The sequence below is a fragment of the Panthera leo genome, chromosome B2 (assembly GCF_018350215.1).
Source record: "Panthera leo isolate Ple1 chromosome B2, P.leo_Ple1_pat1.1, whole genome shotgun sequence".
NCBI lineage: Eukaryota > Metazoa > Chordata > Mammalia > Carnivora > Felidae > Panthera > Panthera leo.
In genome coordinates, this window is record NC_056683.1 from 141,579,516 (window position 1) to 141,593,905 (window position 14,390).

Genomic DNA, 14,390 nt, shown 5'->3' on the forward strand with positions numbered 1-14,390 from the left:
TTTCTGGTGAGGGATCTGATGTCCATCCCTGGCCACTTGCAGAATTGGGGAGAAAGAGCAAGTTCTCGAGGACAGATCCCGCTGAGTCACCGGGTCTGTCTTGGCTCACACCTGCACGTGGGAGAGCATTGCAATCCTTCTCTCCGCGTATTTCGGAATATGCCGTGTACAGGTGGTTTCCATTTTGGTAATATCCTGGTTTGACGTTCACATGGAATGAAAAGCCAAAGATGATAATTCCACTTTTATTTAGACCATATGTGAGCTGTGCTGATCTTCCCTGAGGTCTAGACCCTTGATTTTTCTTGGTAAAACAGGAAGGTCGGCCTGCTCCTGATGCCCGAGTTTGAGCAAGGAAAAGTTTGAAAGGAAAGAGAGTTCTGACATCTCCGTTCACTCTCGGCTGGTCGCCCTGTCCTCACAGGTGAAGGGCAGAGCAGTGAAGATCAGACCAAAGACCAAGGACTGGCTGAAGGGCTGGCAGGAGGAGATCATCCGAAAGCGGGATAGCATGGCCTCCGTGTCTCCAACCGCCAATTCCTGTTTGCTGGAGGAGAACTTTGACTTCACAAGCTTGGACTATGAGTCAGAGGGTGAGTATAGTCCCTACAAGACTTCTTTGGTGACTGTGGCGAGGCGGGCAGGCCAGACGTTCCGGCAGCCAGCATGAGATTTTCAAGACCCCCTTCTAACCCCCTGTCCGTAAAGGTTACCGAGGGTCCTTGAAGTGCAAGCGTGCTCGCCCACGTGGCAAGCTGGGCAGTGTGCGTGTCTAGGGGTGATGTGGGAACTGGTAGCTGAGACCCGCGGCCATCCCGAATTACACTGAAAACAGTGGCTTTGAGGCTGTCAGCGCCGTGGCCTCGGTCCCGTGTCCCGGTGTGAATGGAATCGGGGTCCCGTACCTGCTGACCCGGGCCTGGGGCGGGCGTCCTGATGCTGAGCCACAAGCCCGGATGTTGAAACAGACCCGCTGCCGAGAGACTGTGCCGGTCACCCTAATTGTGTGCTGTGACGTTTCCTTCCCCAAGGGGACATTCTCGAAGATGACGAAGACTACCTGGTGGATGAGCTAAGTCAGCCTGTGGTCTCAGACGGCGAGACGGCAGGGGACTACCTTTCCGAAGCCCCCAGCTGCACAGCAGCGGTGCCTGCCGACACGTCGCCTGCACTCACTAAAAAGACGCGGCACCCGACCTACAAAGGTAGCTTGGCCCTGGCATTGAGTTCGTTCTTTCCCTCAGCAGCAGGGCATTGAACGATGCCACCAATCAAGTGCCCACACCCACGAAAGGCCTAAAACAAACAAACAGGTCATAGCAAGTGGTGGAAACTGGGCCCTGGGCCTGTATCCAGCTACCACCACACTGATTTTCTCTAGTGCTTTTTATTTTATTTTATTTTATTTTATTTTATTTTATTTTATTTTATTTTATTTTACTTTACTTTTACTTTTACTTTATTTTACTTTTTACTTTATTTTACTTTACATTACTTTATTTTATTTTACTTTATTTTACTTTATTTTATTTTACTTTATTTTATTTTATTTTATTTTACTTTACTTTATTTTATTTTATTTTATTTTACTTTACTTTATTTTACTTTATTTTATTTTATTTTACTTTATTTTACTTTATTTTATTTTATTTTACTTTACTTTATTTTACTTTATTTTATTTTACTTTACTTTATTTTACTTTATTTTATTTTACTTTACTTTATTTTACTTTATTTTATTTTACTTTATTTTATTTTATTTTACTTTACTTTATTTTATTTTATTTTACTTTATTTTATTTTATTTTACTTTACTTTATTTTATTTTATTTTATTTTACTTTATTTTATTTTACTTTATTTTACTTTATTTTATTTTACTTTATTTTATTTTATTTTACTTTACTTTATTTTACTTTATTTTATTTTACTTTATTTTATTTTATTTTACTTTACTTTATTTTATTTTACTTTATTTTACTTTATTTTACTTTATTTTATTTTACTTTATTTTATTTTATTTTACTTTACTTTATTTTATTTTACTTTATTTTACTTTACTTTACTTTATTTTACTTTATTTTATTTTACTTTATTTTATTTTACTTTACTTTATTTTACTTTATTTTATTTTACTTTACTTTATTTTACTTTACTTTATTTTATTTTATTTTATTTTACTTTACTTTATTTTACTTTATTTTATTTTATTTTACTTTATTTTACTTTATTTTATTTTATTTTACTTTATTTTACTTTATTTTATTTTATTTTACTTTATTTTATTTTACTTTATTTTACTTTATTTTATTTTATTTTACTTTACTTTATTTTACTTTATTTTATTTTATTTTATTTTACTTTATTTTATTTTACTTTATTTTACTTTACTTTACTTTACTTTATTTTATTATTTTTTTACAACTGGTACCCTTATAACACACCAGATTCATGTTAATTCCCGTTTCCTCTGTATGTTTAAATGGCCACAGCTCTAAACTGGTTTTACATTTGTAATTTCGTTTCTCCTCTCCAAAACTTTTCTCTTTCAATCCCATAAGAGACATAGGCATTTCTTTTTACTGAAGTATAATTGACCGCAAAGAAAGTATAGTTGACAGATGACGTTATATTCGTTTCGGGCGAACAACATGGTGACTCAGTAATTCCGTACATTACGCAATAGTTGCCACAGTGAGTGCAGTTACCGTCTGTCACTGTGTGTTAAAGCAATGTTATTGACTATATTCCCTATGCTATGCTTCTCATCTCTGTGACTGACTTATTTTATAAGCGGAAGTTTGTACCTCTTAATCCCCTTCACCCTATTTCGCCCGTTCCCCACCCCCCACCCCCACCGCCGAGTCAATCACTGGTTTCGTAGATGTATGAGTCAGTTTCTGGGGGGTTTTCTTTTGCTGTTGTTTGTCTGTTTTGTCTTTTAGGTTCCACATATAAGTGAAATCATATGGTATTTGTCTTTCTATGTGTGATTTATTTCACTTAGCGAGATGCTCTCTAGGTCCATACGGTATCTAGGTCCTGAGTGCTGGTGTATGGTTACACTTATACAATATGTTATTGCACACTAACACGATAATTAGCATCATTCTGTCATTTTAGACTGAAGCAGAGAGGGACTGGAAGTCCTCCAGATTGAACTGCAAAGCCCTAGGTTATATAGTATAATGGCCCTTTTGAGTAAGTTTAAAAACCCTCTGGTGTTACGTGAGCTGGGAAGTAGGGTAGTTCATGCTCCAGCCTCAGACTGTCAGGAGTATCACCCACGGCCACAAGTGCCTTCTAGCTGTCGGTCACTGCACCTCCCGCACTGGAGGACCACTGTGCCCGGCGGGTCCAGGACCCTAGCAGGTGTCAGGACCCTGTAAGCTGGGACTGAGAATACAGAACGGGGTGAAAGTGAATTGAGATGCCTCCCAGGGAAGATAATTTGCCAAGAGAGGTGCAGACACCCCAAAGCCCCTTTGATTGTGCAGTAGCCCCAAAGTTGGTTAGGAGCCTGCCTGCATTGAACCATCAGAAGCTTTTAAACTTCCAGGCTGCTGAGCCCCATCAAGGAGCTGTGGCTTTGGCAGGGGTGGGCTGGGACCCTGGAAATCTGGCATCTCATCAAGCTCCCCGGGTGACTGAGCACACAGCTGGGTTTGGGGTCTGCTGCCCAATACGGAGGCAGCAGACTTTGTCCATGCATCGAGGTGGTTCTATGCACCCCACATCCGGAGGGCTCCTGCCCTGGAGCCAAAGTGGCTGAAGGGATGTGCTCTTCAGACAGGAAATGGTCCCTTTCTTCAGGGGTGGCCGTCATTTAGGAAGCCTCCCAAGGGGAGGGCATGTATGACCATAAAGGCTTCTTTGAATGAAAAATTAGCAGAGCAGGGGAGCCTGGGCGGCTCAGTCAGTTAAGCGTCCAACTTCAGCTCAGGTCGTGATTCCACAGTTCGTGAATTCAAGCCTCGCGTTGGGCTCTGTGCTGACAGCTCAGAGCCTGGAGCCTCCTTTGGATTTTGTGTCTCCCTCTCTCTCGGCCCCTCTCCTGCTCATGCTCTGTCTCTGTCTCTCAAAAATAAACAAACATTTAAAAAATTTAAAAAAAAATTAGAGCAGCATGGCGCCTTGTGGGCATGGAGAAGGCATGTCCTCAACGCTGTGGGTGATCAGACATTCCCATTAGAAGGAGAAACCCTGCTTCTCCCCAGCACCAACCTCAAACAGCCATGAGTTTGAGCTGTTGGAAATGTGAGGGGTGGAATGTCTAGGCCAAAATGAAGTTAACTGGGCTGTGTTGTAGCGTGGGAAAAAAGATCTGAAAGTGTCCTGAACTTATGTGTAATAAATATATATGTAATGAAACCAAAGCAGTCACCTCCTCACGCCCCTCCTAGTCTTCAAAGGTTATTTGCAGGACAAGCCAGGAGGGTGAACGCCTGTGAGGTAGCTGGCGGCGGGCTGTGGGACTTGGAACATGAGGGGTGAGCGGGGATTCTCCGTACGAGGAGCTTGTCACGGGATGGCAGAGAGCGTGGTCAGCTTCCCAAACAGCTGTCCTGTGTTCGAGTGAGGAATTAAAACCGAGGGGCTCTGGTCTTCCGATGGTCTCGTCTACTCTGTGTGAGAGCCTCCTTTGTTTTTTCAGAAGGAAACACACCTACACCTGGAAATATTTCCGTGTCCCTCACGTCTGGACGAGAAGTCTTGTCCACGGTTCCTATCTCATGTTCCACGCAGGCATTGGGTGGCCCCCCCTCCCCCGCCCCTCGCGCCAGCAGAGAGGGGTCCCCTGTCCTCGGGAGGCCCTCCTGCACAATCAGCTCGGCACAGACCCGCGTCTGAGCCCCGACTCCCCTCACCCGCATTCCGCCGTGTCCTCCAGATGATGCTGACCTGGCGGAGCTCACGCAGGAGCTGGAAGCAGTCGGGGATTTCCGCCACCGTTCTCCAAGCAGGTCTCTGTCGGTTCCCACTAGGCCTCGGCCACCTCACCCACCGCAGAGACCCCCCCCTCCAAGTAAGACTTTGCTGCTTTCGGCTTTCACCGTGCCTGCTGGGAATAACCGCCTGTGGCCTGCTACTCAGCACCTCCCTCTGAGTCCGCTGCTGCCTCACCCGGGTCCCCAGCGCCTTCCCTGCCTCAGGCTCCTCTCTGTCTTCGTATCAGAGATGGTCGTGTTTCTCGTGGGAAACTATGTGAAGCTTTGACAAAGCTGTTCCCTCTCCCGTAGCTGCGGTTCGCTTTAAGGCGCTTTCTGTTTGAGACAGTAGAGAATGGAAAGTTGAGGCGACCGCTGAGCGAGGACCTTCCAGCACCTTCCTCCCCACTCCTGCAGAAGCGGCCTTCTGTCCGCGCCTGCTGCCCGCCCTCTCCCTGCTTCCCAGGGTTCCAGTAAGCCCAGACGCCCAACACTCCAGGCGACCTCAGGGCCGCCTCAAACCGGGCGTCCTGTCTTCTGCAGGCCCAGGCCTGTGGCCTCCAGCATCCGGCCACCTGAGGACAGGCCCTTCCCCGTGAGCCCGAGGAAAGTGCCCCTCTTCCTGCTCCCCCAGAACCAGTGCTTGGCCCTCAAGCTTTTCCTCAACAACCTGCAAAGATATTTGTGGTGTGCTTTTGAGCACCTTCTGTTTTACCTCTACTGTTTACTTCTCTCCTCACCCCAAAACGTGTCACAGTCAGACACAGGGATTTTCCTCAGGCTTTACTTCCCATTTAGGTTTACCTTGGCTTACGTCACAAGAGTAATGGATGGTGAGCCAGAAGCACATGACTTTTTATGTGTATTCTTTACTTTTCTGAGTTAACACTCAGAGAATAAAATACTAAATAAATAAAATTTAGGTCATATTGTGGAAATTTTACCAAAATAGATAAATACAGAACTTTTAAAAATTCACTTGGCTGTCTACAGATAACAATTGTTAATCACAACATTTCCATTTTTTTTCCTAAATATATGTATCTACACCTACATACAGTTATTTATTTTTTACAAAATTGGCGGCCATTTTTTTGTCTTTCGTCTAATGTCTATGTCATTGAACATTCTAAAACATGATTTCTGAATGACCATAAGTGTAATTTAATGCATTTATTCCTCTGCTTTGGTTTTTTGTTTTTGGTTTTTAGATTTTTGTCCACAAACCACTTTTAAAACTGAGTCCTAATAACTGCAGTGTGTTTTAAACCACTTAAAAATGAATTGGCTTTTATATCAGATTTGAATCCCCCCCCCCCAGGATGTTAGATTAAAATTTGTGTTCAAATAATATTTCTCCAGAGAATAGTCACAAACTGCTTGAGAATCAAAGGAGAAAGTTAGTATCGACTCTGCGAATGCCCACCAGCCCCCCGGGCTCGGACCCTACGAACGTGTGTGGTTGGCCCGGCTCCCAGCTAGCTGGGACATGGCTCCAAAGCAGCCAGTGACCTCACTGAGATGGGGACTCTGCCTTGTTGGTTTTCACAGCTGGTTTGATGGTGAAAAAGTCGGCTTCGGACGTGTCCATCTCCTCTGGCACCCACGGGCAGTACTCGATTTTGCAGACGGCAAAACTTCTGCCAGGAGCGCCCCAGCACGCAGTGAGTTCTTTCAGGTTCTGCTCAAAGCAAAGTGGGCCAGCGTTCCAAACCCCAGGGGTCTGCCCCGTGGCTCGCCTCCAGCCCCTGAGATCAGGCAGGATCACCTCTTCAGTGAATATATAGACTAATATCTCTTTACCCTCTGCCTGACAGCTCTTTCCCAGACCCATAGTTTAGGTCTTTTATAGGGTTTTCATATGGTTGTAAGAGGGTTAGAGACAAAATCACGTTTGACGAAAAAAAAATCCCACGTGTCCCTGTGTGGTGGGACTGTTTCCAGACCCCTCTGCTTCTCTCCCTTCCGAGGCTTGACTTGGACCTTGGTATGTGTAGACAAGTGCTTGATGGAAGGCAAAATAGGAGAAATTCTGATCAGTTGTCTTGAGAGAAGAGGTAATGGGGCCTCAATTTCGCAGTAAGGGAATGCTAGTGATAACAACAGGGAGGATGGTAGAGGTAGAAAGTTCCAGAAGATGGCAGTGAGCTGCGTAGGAAGACAGTAGGTGGAGGTCAGAGGAATAGAGCACGGGAGGTGAAGCCGGGGTGCCGGGTGGAGGCAGGCTGTCCCAGGGGGGTGCGGCGGCTGGGCCAGATGTCCCGTGTGACGGCAGGGGAGGGAACGAACAGCTAGGCCTCAGCAGTTGGTGGTAGTGAAGGCAGGCCATCAGTGGCAACCCAGAGGTTTGGGTGAAGAGGCAGAAAGGGCACTTTTGAGAAAACGTGGAAGGTGTGTCAAGAATTGTGCTGAGCTGCCAAAAAAGTGGCCTCTGATGATGCTTTCTGGCTTTTACCTGGTTAACAAAGCAGACGGTGGTTAGGCCGCATTGCCAAGACCTGTAACCATCCGGCTGGGGACAGGAGGTCAGGTCTCAGTATTACTGCATTCGTCTCAGAGTACTCCGGGGGGACAGAGGCTTGAGGGATGCGGTCTGGATCGGAGTTTGCGTCTTAACCACCATCTGACGGAGCCCCTTGCATCACACGCTTGTGAACAGATCAGCAGGCAGGGATCAGACCAGGTGAGTCTGTTTGCCTGCCTGTGTTAACATTGCTTTTCTTCTTGACTCTGTCCTGAAGCCCAAAGCCAGGACGGGGATAAGTAAACCCTACAATGTCAAGCAGATCAAAACTACCAATGCCCAGGAGGCAGAAGCAGCCATCCGATGTCTCCTGGAAGCGAGAGGGGGTGAGTGGTCCGCTGGGGTTCTGCTTCTGGTCTTTTCTTTGCCTCTTCCTACTAGAAGGGACCTAGAAGAGAAAGTAACTTTCTTCTTTCTGGAGGCAGTATTAAATGGAAACACCCTTTAGCAACATTTGATAAAACTGAACTGCTAAATTTTACTATTTGTTTAAAATTACCTATTTATTTACTTTGGGAAAGAGAGCACACGTGTGTGGGAGGGGCAGAGGGAGAGAGGAAGAGAGAGAATCCCAAGCAAGCTCCGTGCTATCAGCACGGAGCCCGATGCAGGGCTCAAACCCACGAACCGTGAGATCGTGACCTGAGCTGAAATCAAGAGTCGGACCCTTAACTAACTGAGCTCTCAGTTGCCCCTAAAAATAGATACTTAAAATTCAGTAAGTATATAGAAATAAGCCCAGGATTATTTTTATTTTTTTTATTTTTTTTATTTTTTTATTTTTTTTTTTCAACGTTTTTTATTTATTTTTGGGACAGAGAGAGACAGAGCATGAACGGGGGAGGGGCAGAGAGAGAGGGAGACACAGAATCGGAAACAGGCTCCAGGCTCCGAGCCATCAGCCCAGAGCCTGACGCGGGGCTCGAACTCACGGACCGCGAGATCGTGACCTGGCTGAAGTCGGACGCTTAACCGACTGCGCCACCCAGGCGCCCCAAGCCCAGGATTATTAAGAAGCACTTTAAAGGAGAGACTGAAATAAACAAAGAATTTAAAAAAAGGATAATGCTCCAGGCACTAACTCATTCCACTGGCTCCATAAAAAAAGGATAGTTAGGGACACGTCCCTATTTCAGGCCTAAAACCTACTTTTCAAATCACTAGCGAGTATAGATAATTTACTGTCTGGCAGAGACCTTTTCGCCAAACTGCCTGTTAATTTTTTGGTGCTGTTATTTCCCTTGAAGCCCATGTTAATCATATTTTAACTTGGGATCCCCACCATGCATTCAAAATTGCTGGTACTAACATTTTTTGTTTTGGGGAGGGGAGATCATGCCCTCTGGAAAGCGGTACCCAGTCTAGCTGTCTGTTTGCTTTTAGTCAGGATATGTACCTTGCTTGGAATCCCAAGTAACATTTAAGGGGGCATGAATTAAGAGGTCAAGAAACGTTGTAGAATAACTATCATGAGTGGTTTCTTTTTTGTGAAAAAAAAAAAAAGGAATAAAATTATGGGGCACCTGGTGGCTCAGTCAGTTGTATGTCCCTCTTGGTTTCGGCTCAGGTCATGATCCCAGGGTCATGGGATCGGGCCCATGTCAGGCTCTGCACTGAGCATGGAGGCTGCTTGGGATTGTCTCTGTCTCCTTCTGCCCTCTCCCCTGCTGGTGTTTTCTCTCTCTCTCTCAAGTAACAATAATAATAATAAATAATTGTACAGATGTAACCAACCACCCACATGGCCATCAACTGATGAGTGGGTAAGATGTAGTTGTAACCATATAGTGGAATATTATTCAGCCTTAAAAAGCGCTCATACAGGGGTGCCTGGGTGGCTCAGTTGGTTGGGTGGCCGACCAGCTCAGGTCATGATCTTGCAGTCTGTGGGTTCGAGCCGCGCGTCGGGCTCCACGCTGACAGCTTGGAGCCTGGAGCCTGCTTCGAATTCTGTGTCTCCCTCTCTCTCTGCCCCTTCCCCATTCGCACTCTGTCTCTCTCTTTCTTTCAAAAATAAATAAATGTTAAAAAAAATTGTAGAAAAAAGCACTCATATATATGCTTTATCATGGGTACATCTTAACAATATTATGCTGAGGGAAAGAAGCTAAACACAGAAGGCTTTATATTGTATGAATCCATTTATACAAAGTGTCCAGAATAGGCAAATCTACTCAGACAGAAACATACTAGTTGTTTCCAGGGGCTGGGAGGGGAGAATGGGGGTGGGGGGTAACTGCTAATGGGGACAGGGTTCCTTTTTGCGGTAATGAGAATGTTCTGGAAAGATAGTGGTGGTAGTTGTACAATTCTAGGAATATACTTAAAAAACCACTAAACTGTGTTCTTAAAAAGGATGAATTTCATGGCATGTGAATTATATCTCAGTAAAGCTACTTTTTTTTAATATTTTTTTGTTTTTTTGTTTTGTTTTGAGAGAGAGGAAGGGGCAGAGAGAGAGGGAGACAGAGGATCCGAAGTAGGCTCTGTGCTGAGAGCAGAGCCCAGTGCAGGGCTCGAACCCACGAACTGTGAGATCATGACCTGAGCTGAATTTGGATGCTTAACTGACCGAGCCACCTGGGCACCCCAATAAAGCTTTTTAAAGAAGTTTTATGAATGTGGTGGTTAGGAGAGGTTTGAGGCTCGAAATCTACCCAGGAGCCCAACTTGACATTTCCTTGGTCGTGGGCCCTGCAGAGATTTTGAGAAGTTTCAGATTACCTCCCCTGAGAGAAACACACGTACACATAAAACTTTGTGTATAATGCCTGGGCCTCACTGATCCCCCCCCATGAAGACCAATCCGTGTCGAGAAGGTGAACATGAGAAGCTGGGGGCTAAACCTAGCTGGTTGGTCCTGACATCCCCCCAAAGATTTTGCCGTGGTTGTTTTTAGAACAAAAAGGAAACACATCACCTGAGTAAATTAGCATTAGCGTGTAGCAGACCGTCTGACTATTAAATCATGCCGCGCACTGCCCTGTCCTGCCCACGTCACCATCCATACGACCGTATGTTTCAGGCATCCCAGGAGAAGCCGTAAATGCCACAGCCCTGAGGAACCAAGGGACTTCCAAACCAGAGCCCCCAGTAGCGGTGGCCCCGCTCCTGCCCCGTCGGCCTGCACCCAGGGTTCCTGCCATCAAGAAGCCAACCTTGAGGAGGACCGGAAAGGTAAGCACTCGGAGCGAAGTCCCTTACTCCCGCGTAGCTCCAGCGTCTGCTTAGAGGATTCCCAGACACGGCCGCGTCCGTGAGAAACTGCTTGGCCGTCGCTTCCTCCTTCATATCCCCGCCGCGTCGTTGGCTCTAGCTGAGCCGAAAAGCCAGGAATCTGTCACTGCCGTGGAGCAGCTTGGAGGTGTCGCGCTTCCCAAACGTTCCGTCTGAGCCCCCAGATGGAGCCGCCGAGGGATGCGCTTCTCCACGCGCTGCTGTGTTTCCCGCTCGTGTATATCTGGTCGCACACGTACACACGTGATTTGCGCCAGAAAACCGACAGCGGGTTCCTGGATTAGCGGTGTCGACGAGCTCGTGGGCGGCTCGGACGCCGGGGCTTCGACGGCTTCTCTTGCCACTTTTCTTGCAGATTGTTTTTTGCTCTCGCTCTCAAGCTTCTCAGCCTCGCTTGCTGCTTCAAAGACATGAGTTTGTCAGGACAGTCGCAGCCCAAAGACTGGCACCCGTAGACACATCTGGATCTTCCGTTTGATCCCAGTGTTCTAGTGACGGGACCCTCGGTAATCCCTTGGCCGGTCATTACAGGGTGACCGCTGCTTTTCCACCTGTGGAAAGTGTGCGTTGTGGCTTTGACGCCTGCTCTGTGTGTCCAGCGTCCGTCTGCCTCTCCATTTGTGAGTCACATGTGTCCATCTGCCGGGCCTCCTTAGGGAGCAGACCTCTTTCCTCCTCCTCCTTTCCCCTGTCCCTGTTCTGTCTTGTCCCTGGGGAGCCAGGGCAGAAATGGATTCATTTTCTCAGGCCACTGCACAGGGCTTACAGTAAAAGGCTGGTGGAGAAGGGGTGGTTTTTGCAGTTTGTTTTCTAGAGAGCCAGAGGACGTGCTGATGCTGACGGTACAAACGGCCCCCCAGCAGTACGGAAGCTTCCTTTGGCTGCGTGCGGTTCTGCGATCGTTTTGAATTGGGGCCAAGGAAGTGACACGCCCGTGCGAAAATTGCCATCTTCCGTATTTAAAAATCAAAGGCTTGGGGCGCCTGGGTGGCTCAGTCGGTTAAGCGTCCGACTTCGGCTCAGGTCATGATCTCACGGCCCGTGAGTTCGAGCCCCGCGTCGGGCTCTGTCCTGACAGCTCAGACCCTGGAGCCAGTTTCAGATTCTGTGTCTGCCTCTCTCTCTCTGACCCTCCCCCGTTCATGCTCTGTCTCTCTCTGTCGCAAAAATAAATAAACGTTAAAAAAAAAAAAATTTAAAAATCAAAGGCTTAAGGAGCAAGCCGATCCATTAGCCTTTCGGTGAGCTGCACGCTATAAGGGAGGTTCCTTCAGCCTAGCATGGTACAACTGAATTTTCAAAGCCGTGGCCTCAGAAAAGATCGGGGTTTTTTTTTGTTTTTTGGGGTTTTTTTTTGGAGGTTTGCTTTTAATCAAGGAAGAGCATAACCCCGTTTCTAAAGTAACAGGAAAAAAAAACCCAAAAAACTTGTGTCAAAATAGTCACCGTGTGGCCCTGGTGTTAAAGCTTCCACTCCTGTTTTGTTGGACCTCCTGGTACCTCATATGTGTTTCTCCTGTGCCGTTTTGTATCTGGTTACATTTGCGCATCCCGGACATTCTCAAATCTTGAATTTGCTGGAATGTCATCTCGGCCCCATCCCTGCTCCCCTGCAGACAGCGTCTGGGTGCTGATTCCTGCTCCCCCAGCGCTGGCCTCTCACTGACTTACACTCTCTGTCCTGCCTTTTCTCAGCCTGAGTCACCGGAAGAACAGTGTGGGCAACAGTCTGTCCATTTCACAATCGGGCCCCCAGAGACCAGCCTTGAAACCCCTCCTCTAGCAGCCGTCCCTCCTGTTCCCAAACCGAGAACACTTCAGCCCAGGAAGGGGACTGACAGGAAGGCAAGTGGGGGGAAGCCGGTGCCCAATGACGCCCCTCCTGCGGCCGGAGCCACCCCGCCACCCCCTCTGGAGGTGCCGTCCCCCGCGCCGCAGGCGCCCCCGAGGAGGAAGAAGTCCGCCCCCGCAGCCTTCCACCTGCAGGTGCTGCAGAGCAACAGCCAGCTTCTCCAGAGCCTCACCTGTAGCAGCAGCGACTGTCCCCCCGCGCCCCGGCCTGACCAGGGCGTGCTCTTTCCACAACCGGCTCGTCCTGGCCCCTTGTCTGCTGCTGGTGCCCAAGCGGATGGTACCAAGGAGACACGGCCAGAGGCGGCCTCCCTTCTTGGTGATTACCAGGATCCTTTCTGGAACCTGCTCCACGACACTCACCTGTTGAAGAATGCCTGGCTTTCCAAGAACTCGGACCCACTGGACCCCGGGACTGGGAGCCTTGGAAGAGCACACACAGCCTCGCTGCAAATCAGCGCCTCAGCGGCCGACGACCTGCCACCGGAGCACGGGCCGAACGACTTGGGTCACTGGATGACAATCAGTGACAAGGACAAGAGGACCGTGCTGCAGGTGTTTGACCCGCTGGCAGAAACATGAGCAGGAGGCATGGACCACAGCTGTTTCCGAGAACGTGTGCCTTCTTCCCTCTGGCATCTCTTTCCAGGGCACAGCCCCCCACCTTGGCCTCACCCTCCCGGGTCAAAAGAGACCTCTATTTAAAGGCACACTGACAACACAGTTGTCCTTCTGTCACTCTCGTGTCTCTTATTCAATAAGATAATTATTCAGCCACCAAGATACGTTTTATTCCAGACGTGTGCATTTTAGTTTCCTAGAATCTGGTTAGAGTCAGCGTGTAGACTTGAGAAAAGAGAATCTAGCTGATGATGTCCGAGAGTCTCTCTCTCATTGGATTTTAAATGGTTTTTCAATTTATGTGTGTATGTGGGTTTTTTAAATTTTTGTTTGTATCTTACAGATATTGGGAATAACTTTACGGTGAACCACCTGAAGGTTGATCCATAAAACTAAAAGGTGTCTGGGACCATTAAGAGCTATATACCTGGCCTGCTGATACGAGGTTACAAAAAATAGTAAAAGTTGGAAGCCCCCAGTAGATCAACCAAATGAGTATACATTCCTGTGAGCCCTTGTGTTTACTTATATACGTGTAGACTGACCCTGATCACGTGAGAAATGGTGTCCCACACGGTTTTGGGTCTGAAGTATATCCCATTTGCTGAACCTGAGCTGAAGCCGGCTGCAGACTCCTTCCCGCATCATGTCTTGGATAGTGCCTGCCCCATAAAGCGCTACAGTCTTGAGCCCACGTGTACTGAACTGGTTTTTATACACTGACTCTTCCCTATGAGAGAAAACCTCGCGGCCTCTTTCTCCTCTTACATTCCATACCAAGTAAAAGCACAAACCGTGAAAACCCATACCGGCACATGACATTGGTCCTCATTGTTGTATTATGAAGAATATTTATTTTAGCCTGTGCCTCCCTATATAAGAAACCCCAGGGCAGCATTTTTGGGTTTGCTTATCTATCTGTTTATTAGGCTTATTGTTTTTGTCTACACACTTTTCTATACATTTGCAACACCACTTCTTGCCCTAGTCCATCATTTAGAAAGGTATCACCTAAATATTAGTTTACATTTTAAGAATAAGGTTATAAGGTGTAGAATCCGTTTGGAGAGGATACCGTATTTTCGGTAACAAGAAATTCACTGGTGAAATCTTACTGTGCCACATACCGTATTTAGGAGTTTTTAAGGCCCTAGAGTCCTACAGCCGTGATTCTGTGTTATCCCTAACGTGACCGGAGAATTCCTGCACTAAATGCTAACAGGATGGTGA

The 14,390-nt window shown here is 47.0% G+C and overlaps 1 protein-coding gene across 3 annotated transcripts in view; it reads left to right on the forward strand.

Moving 5' to 3' along the window:
* SYNJ2 (synaptojanin 2) overlaps window positions 1–13,277 on the forward strand; it is a 103,778-nt gene extending 90,501 nt beyond the window's left edge. For 2 of the 3 annotated variants that reach the window (XM_042940163.1, XM_042940165.1), the window contains 7 exons: window positions 425–593; window positions 1,032–1,205; window positions 4,891–5,025; window positions 6,479–6,591; window positions 7,669–7,777; window positions 10,477–10,628; window positions 12,384–13,277. In XM_042940163.1, the coding sequence (XP_042796097.1) occupies window positions 425–593; window positions 1,032–1,205; window positions 4,891–5,025; window positions 6,479–6,591; window positions 7,669–7,777; window positions 10,477–10,628; window positions 12,384–13,121 (1,590 nt within the window). In that variant the 3' untranslated portion in view covers window positions 13,122–13,277. The remainder of the gene's footprint in view (window positions 1–424; window positions 594–1,031; window positions 1,206–4,890; window positions 5,026–6,478; window positions 6,592–7,668; window positions 7,778–10,476; window positions 10,629–12,383) is intronic. The other variant, XM_042940164.1, reaches the window with a different exon arrangement.
* Window positions 13,278–14,390: the final 1,113 nt, after the last annotated feature.